Below are 12,749 nucleotides of genomic sequence, written 5' to 3'. Positions count from 1 at the left end.
GGAGTATTGCTCAGAGGGTAAACTCAGGTGTGGGAGATGTGAAAAGCCTTGTTTTGCACTTCAGCACTGGTATGTCTCTTGACTGTTTTCCCTGTCTTGCAGCAGTGCTTTCTTTAGAAACGATTCAGCTCTAAAGTGCCAAGTTTAACAAAGGAAACTAACAATTGTGACTGAAAGTGCTCTCTGAAAGCTTACTGAAAGAAGGAAAATTTATTCTGAATCTTGAAGTAATGGCATTCTGCTCCTTTTCAAGTCCACGAGATGTTTATACACATGATGAAAAAACAGGTAAGAATTTATTTTTACCTTTTGTTCTACCAGATGCTCTTCTGGTAATTTGCTTAAGTAGAATTCGGCACTTCTTGGGTCACGTGGAAACATGTAATGAAGCCCTAATGACAGGAAACCACAACAAAGCCATCACTACTTTATAACCCACCCTACACTACATGCAAAATGACTGCCTGAATCAGTTTTCCATGGTTTCCACAGTGATGTGGAGCAGCTAATCCTGTGCAAGTGTTTTTTGTCAGGAGGAGTGAATTATGCTGTTAATATTGATAGAATGAATTTAGTCAGGAACAGTATGTCTGGCACTGGGAGAAGCAGTGCCTCTCTGCCACATAGGTGTTATATGATCTTGCATTAATGACTTCATGTTATTTTATTTGAGTTAAAAACAGTCACCTTGCATCTGAACAGAGTTAAAAGACCAGTAAGACCAATGGAAAGCCAGCTATGGTCTTAGGGTCTCCATCAGCAATAGTTAAATGTGCCTAAATTTTCATCAGGTTATGAGCATCACAAGTAAACTTCTTTTCCTTTAATCTATCATCCTTAGACAAATGAAATGGGATTTCAATATAAGATTAAAGAGATTGTGAAGAAGTAACTCCAAAGGTGATTTGAAAAGGCTGTCTCTTGTGGATTGCAGTCTGAGACATCTGCCTTTGCTTTTGTATTGCACAGGGACACCAGACACACAATTCATGTCTGTGGATTCTGCTAGGCAGTGATGTACCTAAAAACATGGCTCACAACAGAGCACAGTCATTCAAAAATTTTTACCGTTCTTTAACTTCTCATATTAACTGATAAGACCCCATGTAATTTAAAATAAGCATTCAAGGTAAATGGATGGGTATACTTTAACCTCAGTGCTTCAACTTCCAGTCTGTACGAGACAACAAATATTGTTTATCTGCAGAGATGAAGTAACTATCAGCTTAGGAAAGACAGTATTGTAAGAAGCACCATAAGAGGGAAGAAAAAACAGGTGACGTTTTCTTTCTGCAAATAGCTCAAAAAGAACCCTTTGGGAAAACTTGAGCACATGATCATGCACAATCACTTTTATCTGTGAATACCCACAGTTGTAACATCCTAACTCCTGAACTGACTTAGTAGTCTTATTTAAAACAATTTCTATGACTATTTAAATACATGGCACTCCTGTTATCTCTATTAGCAATAATGCTAATTTAGTAAGAGAACAGCTCACCATGAAGTGCTTATGCTAACATAAGGGATGCAGCAGGATGTTATCAATGGGAGGACAGAAAAGATTGCTCCTTTCAGCAACATGTTAAAACTTAGACCCTTAATCACCTTTCAGAATTAGGGGCCAATGCTGATTTATGCAGCAGCATTTACAGAGGTGCAATTAAATTAATACTAGATAGGAAGAAGGTTACCAAAGTTTCTAGTATTTAAGATGCACACAAAATCATTTAAGTCATACAGAATCTGGACAATTTCACAGAATCAAGCTTTGTTTTAAAGGAATTTAACAGGCACACCTTAAAACATTTTAGCATTTCTCAAAATCTGAAGAATGTCTTGTCTGTTGTACAAGGAACAAGCGCGCAATATAAAGAATACCAGCTATTACACACTAGGTTGTACTGAGGACTGTGTTATGTTGCTTACTCCATTCAAAAAACAGAAGTGTCTTGAAATAAACCACTGTAAGTGCGAGAATCGCTTAACTTCAGGCATTTACATCTAAGCTTATTAAAAACTGCCTTTGCAGTTAATCTCAAACAGGCATATACAGATTATGACCACTTCATCCTAACATAGAAATGTTTAGACCCTTGGGTACTTCATGCCAGCTTTCCCATGTATGCAAGATGCCAGTAAGCTGTTTTAGAATTACAGATGCTGACTACACAAATACAAAGCCTCCTTCAAGAAAAGGTATCAAAGAAATCTCATTTTTTTAAATGAGGTCTCCACAAACACCTGATAAAGCTTAATCCACAAAACTTAACTGCACATTCCTTGTTTAATGGTTTTACATTCTCATGGAAATGGTTTCACCCATTAGAAATAGTTTATTTTCTACATTGTTTGCAAAATTTATTTTTAGCATGCATTGTAGTGAATGACAGAGGCACATTCCAACAGAGTACTACAACTGTTTAGAGAATGAAAAACAACCAGTCAGTTTTCCCTCCACAACATGAGGTCTCACAACAAGATTAGTTTTACAACAAAGTGCTTATTCTTCAAATTAATATAACAACACTTGAGCCTATTTTAACAGTTACTATAAGCAGCTTCCATCAAACAGGTTAATATTATTTTCATAGGACAGCCATCCAGAAACTTCTGAAGACAATGTCAATATTTTAATAGCTGTTTCCAAAAGCTTGCAACAACCTACTCCTGCTGTTTTGGCTGGCACAGAATTGCTTAGAAATTGGTCTGTGATCTGCACTGTTACCAGACAGGGCAAGTTTTAGCATACCCAAGTTAGCCTGGTCAGTCTGACACAGAGGGAGCAAGATCAGTGGTGTGGTTTGGGTTTTTTGTTGGTTTTGGGGTTTTTTTAATTTTATTTTATAACTGGATAATTAAAGATATTTCAAGCAATTTGTAGGCTTTCTATTAAAACCACTTTGTTAGATGACCCATATTTCCTTTACAGAAAAAAGTCCTCACATATGCTGCAAGTGTTATCAAAAGGTCCAAAAAAGGGAAATAGCCTTCCTTGGAACACATAAACAAGTTGTTGTAAGCCCATTAAGAAGGTAATCAATAAATAGCATTGAACAAAGTCTCCAAGAAAGAGCTTCAAAAAAAAGCAGATGAAACTAGATTTCAGATTCTTTTATAAAATATTAGAGTTGGTTTGCATGTTGCACTTTTCTCTATCAATTAAAATAGATTATTTCCCCTTTTGGTCAATTAGGTACATCAGTCTATTATAAGCAATAGAGTTCACTTTCACATTGCAAGGTACATACTGTATGCATAATCCTTTCTACTACTCTTAATATTTTAAGTATTAAAAAAATTTTAAGCCTTCAACACACTTTTCTTATTCTTCAGTGATCACTATTATGTGCACCAACTCTGCAAGATTTGTGAAAATGCTGTCTCCAGTGAACCTTGTAAGTTTTAATGATGCCAATAGAGGAAAGATGACCCAGGACTTTCCTTCCACAGTGTAAGAGTTACGGGAAGCAAGAAGCAGGGGGAAGATGTTGCTAAACCATCAAACATAGGAACAAAGTTGAATAAAATGCCTTTTTTCAGAACTGAGCCACATTTGTTTCTGTAATCTTCACAGTGTTTTACTAACTTGCTTTTGTATTCCTATACTTCCAGGAAATCCAAGACCATTTTAAGCTACTGGTTCACTGTTAATAGCTGCAGTTGTCTTTAAGAATGATTCTAAGATTTATTTGTAGATAAATGGAAAGTTACTTACAACAGTAGAAAAGTTCCACTAATACCCTCATTTGTCCATCTTTCAGTAATTCTTTCTGAAAAACATTCAGGTTTAGAGCCTTTAGATTACATCTTTTGCATCTGATTTGTCCGGCTTTGTATTTGATTGGGGGGGGGGGGGGGGTGGTGTCCTGTAGGAAAAATTAGACTCTGAAGATAGATTTTTGGGTGGCTTTAGAAGCAACTACTGCAATACATTTAAAGGAGATAATAGTTTTTAAAACTGAAGCATTTTGAAACAGCTACAGTCAACATAGTCTAAAATTTTTTATGCAACTTGTAATACATTATGTACTTATGGCTTGATTTAGATCAACATCAATGCAGCAATTAGGAAGAAAAACCTCACCAGTTCAGGATAAAGACACCTCTTGACTTGAAAATACTGGTCCTTACAGAAGTTAGTTAAAGCAATAGCAAGGTATGTTGAAATGGCAATAAGCTACACCCTCAACAACACTCTTGGTCACTTAACATAGCCATGTCAAAATTTTCAAGCTGCCAGGTGAAATGGCTATTCACTAGCAGATACTACACAACGAATTAATGAAACTTTATAGCTACAGAAAAGGCAAGGCACAGGTAAAGCAGAAAAATGGATTGGCACTATTATTCCAAAGGTAAGTATTTGTGACTTTGTTTCAATTAGAAGAAATGTTATAAAACTGGAAGATGTAATTAACTAACTAAAACAGTTTTCACCAAAATATATAACTAAGATTGTTCTAATAATCATCATTTTCCTTAAGCCAAAAAACTAACCTTACATCTGTTATTGACAAAGACCAAAGCTTTTAGCCCTGGAAGCTACTAAATTGAAGTATCCAGACATCTGAAACTGTCAAGTACTTTAAATTCCCATTAACAGCAATATATGACATTAGACATCCAGGACTAAAAATTTTGCCAGCAGTTTGAGAATAAATGTTCACATTTAACAAAAAACCATGTATAGGATAGTTCTTCATAACACTTTTTTTCCAGGAATCAAACGACAACATCTGTTGTAGTTATGGGGTCCCAATCTTCCTTTTTAAGCTACTGAAATTTATATATAGTATCTATTAGTAACACAGGACTGATTTAGTATTCTCTTCAGAAAGCATCTGCTCAAAGTCTCAAATCTAGATGACAACATTTACAGTGTTAGCAGTATTTTTTATAATGAATATACTATTCAGATACGTACAGTCTTAAAATACTTCATGAACTCTGAAATGGTTATCTAAGGAGGGAACGTCATCAGCAAAATGTAGTTGATCATTTATTTCCACACCAAATTCTTCAAGTATCTGTACAAATTTCTCATGCTCTCTCCCAATCCATGACCTCATAGTGTCAAACACTTGGTATGGTGTAACATGAGCATGAACTTCAATTCCTGTCTCCGCAAGTTCTTTCAGCACTTCAGGGTATGTAACCCAAGTATTGCTTCCTCCCGAGTGACCACCATCCAACCAGTAAATTGCTTTTATGTTTTTTAAGAAGGCATCTGTATTCTTGTCTTTTTTAGCTTCCTTCAGCTCATAAAGCAGCTGGTTCAAAACCACACAACCTTTACTGAAGCCAATCAAAGTAAACGACACTGCACCTACAGCAGACGGTATAATGAAGTTCATAGCAGAATTATTAGAGCATTCACAATCTCTCTCTCTTTCTGTGGATGAGCAGCCATTTGTTGTAGGAACAGACTGTGGCTGTGATTTACAAGCAGCTATTTTTGCATCCTTGCTGACACCATGCACACTTTTCTGGGACAGCAGAATATTCTGAGAGAATCTGAATGCATTAACTAGCAATGCATGGAGATGCTTGAAAGCTCCAAAGTCAGTGCTGTGCTCTGGTGCTCCAAACATGTTGCTTGCCACAAAGTTGTCATAGCAACTGAATTTGTGCAGGTGCATTCGAGAACACTTTACAACCCAAATAAAGCTATTAGGGAACCGGCGAGCAAGTATGGTAGCAACATTTTCAAAACTCCAGTGCTCCCACTGAAAGTTTTCTGGGTGGCAAGACATGATGTCATGATAGTTCTGAAAAATTAAAAAAAATAGAAAAGGCGCATTACTACATTGTGAAAAGACTTCAGCTCTGTCTAGTGTACTTATATTCATAAGAAAGGACTGTAACTAACAAAGAAGCATGCATTAGAGAGGCGCTTGCTTGCTAGGCTTCCAGAACAAGAAACACATTAAACAATCTGGCATACTTGGATTTACTTATTCTACTTTAATATTTTTACCACACATTTTTAATACCCCCACAATTAATACAATAAAAATAAGTACATGGAAGTATTTGTATTTTTGTTGACTTTACTCCAAGAGAAGATTAAAGTATTATTCAACTTAAGTATGACACAGAATACATAATTTTATATTATCTCCATCTGCAGAAATACTGCTTATCTTATTACAAATCAACAACAGACTTAAAACTTTGTAATAAGTTTTCTATCTTTTACACAGGAAAAAAAATAATCCCTCTCACTCAGCTGTAGTGAGACTTCATTCCCCTTATTCACATCCATATGGGGCATAGGTGGAAAAAAATTAACCCCCAAGTCATGAACAATCCTCACCTCTGAATTCGTAATGGCAGAGAATACTAATTAGTTTATTTTATTGAGAAATAATAAAGCCTTACCCAGGAATGGTAATCAGAAAGGTTTTGTTAAGCCATCCCAAACCTCATAGTGAAAATCCACAAAGTTCTGCATCTTTACCGTGCAGAAAAGGAAAGCCTTTTCCCTAGGACAGACAGACACTACCCCTGCTTTTGAGAAGTAATGACTTTTGAGATTAACTGACTACCCAGAGTACCAGAGTATGTAATGTTACAGAGGTTGACCACACGCTTAGGGACAGCACTCCAGAGTCTCTTTTCAATTTCTTGTCAACTCAGAGACAACGTGTGCCTTCTTCAGGACAGGCTAAGAAAGCGTCAGCGCCTGTGAAACACCCCCAGGAGGGTGTCTGGGATGTTTGTACACCTGCACAGAGCCGTGGTGCTAAGCCTGACAAGGACAACTTGCCATCTTAGGATTTCTTCGTCTTCTCTCCGCTGACGTTCTTATCATACCAATTCAGATATTTCCGTCACCGCCAGAAACGTCAATCTCAGGCAATGCTACAGAAGAAGACTCCCCCCCTACCCCCCACTGCTGCTCCTTTTCAGGTTTCAGGGAGGGCCCATTCCCGCTACATATGCCCCGACAGTAACGGGCAGAAGGCACGCAAGAGATGCTCCCCCCAGGAGCCCCCGCTTCCGTCGCGGCCGCCACCCCCTCGCCCCCCCCCCCTCCCCCCAGAGAGCCCGCCCGGTCAGCGGCTCCCTCCGGCGCCGCTTCCCCGCTCCCGCCCGCCATTGCTTACCGCCCTCGGCCGCCCGCAGCCCGCCCCGCCGTACCTGCACGTCCCCCGGGAAGTAGACAACGTGATGCTGCGGCGGGGCTGGGCCGCGCGGGGCCGGCGGCGGCAGCAGCAGCAGCAGCTCGTTGGCCCGGTGCGGCTCCGCGCCCGGCACCTCAGGCAGCCGCAGCCACGGCGGGCTCAGCCGCGCTGAGGAGAAGCCCGCGCCGCTGCCGCTGCCGCCCGCAGGCCCCGCGGCGCAGGCGGCCGGCGCCCCGCAGAGGCTCATGCTCCTGCCCAGGCAGAGGGCAGCGGGGCCGACGAGCCCCCGCAGCAGCGAGGCGGCGGCCGGCGGGCACCGCTTGCTCATGGGGGCGCTGGCCCCGCGACCCGGCGGCTGCCTCCCGGCCGGCCGGCCAGCCACCCACCCACCCGCCCGCCCGCGGCCCGGCCACGCACCGCGCCTGCGCGCCGCCGCCCCCGCCCCCCCCTTCACCCGGACCTCCGCCTATCGGCGCCGCCCGCGGCCCCCTCGAGAGACCCGGCAGGGGGCGTCGCACGTGCGCGCCGCGAGGCCGCGGCCGAGCGCCGGGGGCGGGGCCACGCGCGTCTAACGGCTGCCCGCTCCGGCGATGACGTCACCGAAGCCTTTAAAAGCGAGCGTGGCGGGAAGCGCAGAGCAGTTAGGCGCCCGTCGCGTGGCTGGCGGCGCCCGTCCTCGGGGGGCCCCTGAGGGGGCGGGGCGCTCCCCGCGGCCCCGGCTCGTGCCTGGGCGCCCGCAGGCTCCGCTCTCCTCAGGCCGCGCGGTGCTCCAGGTGAGCCCGCGCAGCTGCTGGCACCTCGGCCTCGCCCTGCCCTTGCCGAAACCAAGTTGAGGTGGCGGTGCCCGGCTGGTGTTCTGCCTGTGCTGCCTTACCTTGAAAATAGTGCCGGGCTGGTAAATCCGGAGGAAGGCTAGGCCGGTAGGTGCCTCTGAATTTGCAGAAGGCCTCCTGCAGCGCAGTAAAACCCCAGAGTGTCTTGCTGTAGTGCAGGTACAGCACTATGGGGTATCTAATGCTCCACATGGAGCAGTTAATTTCAAAACAAAGAGGTATGTGGATTCTTTTATGTCCTAAAGCTGTTGGTTGTATTAAAAAAAAAAAAAAGCAGCTTAGATATACTTAACATTACTTTGGTTATACTAGTGCTGCTACATTGGAAGAAAAGCTTTCATGTATACCGTTGTGAGAAACTGCATTTTACATGGCAGAGGAAGCAAGGAAGCAGAACCTTTCCTTTGTTCCTAAGCTTTCCTCGTGGGTCTGTCTAGAATTTTCCTATTTCAGGTATTCATTCCTTTGTTCTGTTTGCATAGTCTAGTTAAAAATGCACGTATGCAAACCTGGGAAACTACGAGCTACCAAGTCTGACTCTTATGATTTGAGTCAGTTGTGCAAGGAAGCAGAGTTAACTGAACAGTGACTGCATAATCAAGTAACTTGCATCAGACTATTGACTGGTTTCTTGTTGGAAAATTTGACAAATGAAAAGGAAGTATGGTGATATTAAGGTTATTTGTCAGTGTAGCAAGCTAGTAATAAGCAGAGTACTTCAGAGTGGCTTATTTTCTAAGTATAAATTCTAGCCTGCATGTCTTTGTGCAGCCTGCTCATGGAGATTCAGTTTGAGCAATGATGTGTTCGTGGTCTACTTGGCACATTTGTATTTTTCACGGGTATGTCTTTGGGCTCATGCCAGAGCAAGCTCAAAAATTCTTACTTCCCATATTCTAAAGCTCATCCAAAGGCTTTTCCAGAAAGCAGATCTGCACCTTGTCCACATACAAGCTCAGAAGAACATTGTGTTGTGATATCTACTTTTGAGACTTCATTGTTTATTATGTGAGCAATATGTATTTTTCTTTACTTGCAGAAATCAGAACAAGGTTGATGCCTAGTCCTCTTGAAGAGGGTAAGATTTTAAAGCATTATTTTTTCACTTTTGTGTTTCTAGGGATAACAGGGGTTAATAAAAAAATTTTGGTTACTTCTGTGTTTTATAGATATTGTTTATTTTAGATTGATTATTTTTAAACTTAAGATTACTATTTCTTGTATGAAAATTATCTTTGCTATGGTTAGAGCCTTTTTCTCAAAACCTGAAAGGAAAAAAAAAAACCAATCCAACTTCTGGTCACCAGAAGATGGTGCTGTGCAGTGTGGTTTGAAAAATCTGTATCAGAACAGCTGTCTGACTATAATCACTTTCATGTTTTGGAAGCCTGATATTAGAGGTTCATTTCAGCAATGCTTTCTGTTGTTTAGCAGCTGATTAACATAGGTAGTATTTCTAATACCTTTACAGTAGAGCTAGTGGTCAGTTCCAAAGTGTATTTTTGGAACTGTAGTTCCTCTGGGAATTCTTGCCTGTGCTCCCAGGAGCAGTTTAGAACCATGGAGTGGCAGAGGCTGGAAGATGTCTCTGGAGATAGTCTAGACCAACCCACCTGCTCAAAACAGGGTCAGCTAGAGCAGGTTGCTCAGGACCATGTCTAGCTGGGCTTTTGAATAACTTGTTCCAGTGTTTGATCACCTTCACAGGGAGAAAGTGCTTTCTTGATGGTTAAACAATTTCCTGTATTTCAACTTGTGCCCCTTGCTTCGTGTCCTGTCACTGGACACCACTGAGAAGACTCTGGCTCTGTTGCCTTTACTCACCTCATCAGGTGTTCCTACACACTGGTAACACCCCCTGAACTTTCTCCAAGCTAACAGTCCCAGCTTTCAACCTCTCCTTGTGTAACAGATGTTCCTGTCTCTTAATCATGTTGCCAGCTTTTCATTGGACTTGATCCAGTATAGTAGTGGAAAGCACAGAACTGGACACAGTTCTGCAGTGCTGGTGATGCCACATCTGAGTAGAGGGGAAGCGCCACATCCCTGCTGCTGAAGCTTTTTCTAACACAGCCCAGGATGCCGTTGGCCACCTTTGCCACAAGGGCACATTGCATATTGTGTCTTATATATTTATCACTTACATTGCATATTTATCACTTTCCTGTGGCATACATCATCTAGGAGATCTCAGTGTTTAATGTGTTCGCACAGCCACCAGGATAACAGACTCCAAGTACCCACCTAGAAGAGCTATGGAGTAAGTCAGATATAAGAACTTACAACACTTTCTGATGAAATTTCAGGCTGTGTTTGATGAGAAAAGGTAAAAATGGATGCCTGAACTAGCTCCTAAAGTTAGGCACATAAATCAGTAGTTTGATTTTCTGAAAAAAAAATTGAGTTATTTAACACGCTACCTGTATGTATTAGAAATCAAACTATGAAGGTCCAAATCTGTCTGTCACATACTCAGAAAGATACTTAGCTTGACTATCTGGAGGAGCAGTAGTGAAGGTAGATAATAAAGACATCGAGTAGGAGCAGTAGTGAAGGTAGATAATAAAGACATCGAGTAAATGTTTGCCGGTGTGGGACCTTATTTCACCCTCGCTTCTGCATGGACTGTGGTGCAGCATTGACTGCAGGAAGGTGGGGCTGCACTGGAGTTAGTGGGGCTCTGTATGGAAGGAAGATTCATTTAGGAAGAAAGGGTCGAAGTTCCTAAAAATCTTGTGAGGCACCCGCATTTGTTGGGAGTGCAACTTATTGTGCCTGGGACCAGCTAGAAATATTCAGGTGTTCACTTTGGAATTTCCCCAAGCAAATCCTCATTCTCCTTCTGATTTGAGTTTTTGGGGTGTAGTTGTAGAATGTTTTCTAGATTTTTCTCTATAAGTATGCCCTAAGGCTATAATCTTAGTGGGAAGTTTCACAATGCCTCTTCTAATGAAGCAAAATTATTAAGAAAAAATCTCTAGCTCCCTCATACAGCTGTTTATTCCAGTTCATGCTGGCAGATTTTCTTAATCCAATTTTAAGGAGTTTTTGTCCATGCTGACACTAAAACTTCTAATTAGAAGGGCTAATGAAACCTTCTCACTTCTCTTTCCTATTAGGGACTGTGCTAAAGAAATATTAGGTAAGACCTGCTAAATGTATAAGTGTAAGAAAAAACACAAGTGGCCTGCTTTCCTCATATGAAGCAGATTTTTTTAAAAATTGTCCACAAAAATACGGAACAATATAATGCCTGTGCTCTGAAAATCCAGTTACTTGGACTGTGATTGCTAAGGTTTGCTTACACAGGAAGAGCTCTGTTATGTTTAAGGATACTTGATGAAGTAGTAAGGATCCATCTAGGAGGAGTGGTTAGGAGAATGAAAGTTTCCATTTTAGTAATTATTTTTGAGAAATGTGAATAATTACTATCAGTATTAAGAAAAAAAATAAATCTGTGTTCTTATTCTCTTGTTGCCTATAATCTCTCTCCTCTGGTTTCTCCAGATGAGACACTAGCTTGTCCAGAAGGGTTTACAAACATTATTAACATTGTAGTGACAGTTATTTATGGTAGCCAAAGGTGATGCTGGTACTTCTGCCCAGAAATCCTTATACAGTGTGTTTATGATACAACTGTTACCAGATAATTGTCTAATATGTAAGGTGGTATACAGACCTTCATCTTCATCCCAGATGCTACATAAACCTTATGGGAGAGCATGAAAATGAGTCCATATGTTAGCCAGAATTCAGATACACACAATTACCAAAATAATGAAATGGCCTCTCTTTTGGTTATAGAAAATGATGGTATACATAACATGTTTTTCCCACTTAGAATAGAAACCACCAACCTATTCCTGCTTTCAGGAAGATACAAGAAATCTTCCATGGCACACTATAAATTTTGATGTTAGAGTGCTTGCTTTGAGTTTGCTCTTAATCTTTGTCATGTGGCTATTGCAATATGTAGGCAGATTCAATAAATTTGAGTGAATCAATCCTTACAAATATCACCCAATGTAGGCTCAAAATACTATATTTTGAGGGGCCTTTATCAGCCTTCATGTTTGTCCTGTTCTCTGTGATGCCTCATTCCTCTGTTCTTCTATTTTCTTATTCTTTACAAGTTTTTGCTTGCTATGCTTTCTATCATTGTAAAAGAAAAGACCTTTTTTTACGTTTTGTTCTTCTTACCACATCTGCTCCTCTTTCCCTACAGTAGCCCTTGCTGTTTTCATATACTGGATCAGTCGTGAGCCAACCACTGAGTTGCTACCCTGTCCTGCATGCCTGCACTGTGCAGTTCACCGCTCACTTTTGCCACCTACCATAGGTTGGACAGGGAGGTAAAGTGCATAGTGTTTTTTCATCACGCTGCAGGAGTCTATCCATGTATCTCAGGAAGTTTGGCAGAAAGAATGCGTATCATGGTTGATCAGCAGTGATGAAAGACATGCATATAAAAATTAATTCCTCTGGAGAGAACTAATGGCTTATTCACCACTTCAGTCTCTCTGAGCTCCCATCTAGACCTTTGTGGCTGCCTGCAGAGTAGTTAATTAGTTTCATCTATCAAAGGCAACGATATCTGCAGTTTCGAAGTAGAAAGGGTACCACTGCAAAAGTAATCTTTATTACAATCAAAGCACTTTTTTCTGGAATCAGCTGTGTTTCCTTGCCTTTATAACTGGTATACTAATCCTGTGTTTTCATTCAGAGCATATACAAGTAGCACAGACCATAATATAATTCTGGCTGTATATATTTTCTCATACCAAGA

General features: G+C 41.2%; 1 protein-coding gene across 1 annotated transcript; it reads right to left on the bottom strand.

The window, feature by feature from the left end:
• Positions 1 to 2,268: 2,268 nt before the first annotated feature.
• On the bottom strand, positions 2,269 to 7,500 carry C5H2orf69 (chromosome 5 C2orf69 homolog). The gene is made up of 2 exons (XM_075028080.1): positions 7,147 to 7,500; positions 2,269 to 5,771 (listed from the first exon to the last, which is right to left on the bottom strand). Exons 1-2 carry the CDS (start codon positions 7,456 to 7,458, stop codon positions 4,932 to 4,934), a joined length of 1,152 nt encoding a protein of 383 aa, XP_074884181.1. The 5' UTR covers positions 7,459 to 7,500; the 3' UTR covers positions 2,269 to 4,931.
• Between the last annotated feature and the right edge of the window lie 5,249 nt (positions 7,501 to 12,749).

Source organism: Buteo buteo, chromosome 5 (assembly GCF_964188355.1).
Source record: "Buteo buteo chromosome 5, bButBut1.hap1.1, whole genome shotgun sequence".
In the NCBI taxonomy this organism is placed as follows: Eukaryota; Metazoa; Chordata; class Aves; order Accipitriformes; family Accipitridae; genus Buteo; species Buteo buteo.
Note: the sequence above shows the minus strand (reverse complement) of the source record. Positions and strands in the feature narration are given on the sequence as shown.

Coding starts and splice junctions, on each gene's coding strand:
- C5H2orf69 (XM_075028080.1), bottom strand. CDS start 7,458: ATGAGCAAGCGGTGCCCGCCGGCCGCCGCCTCGCTGCTGCGGGGGCTC. Junction 5,772..7,146: donor ACTTCCCGGGGGACGTGCAG/GTACGGCGGGGC, acceptor TTAATTTTTCAG/AACTATCATGACATCATGTC.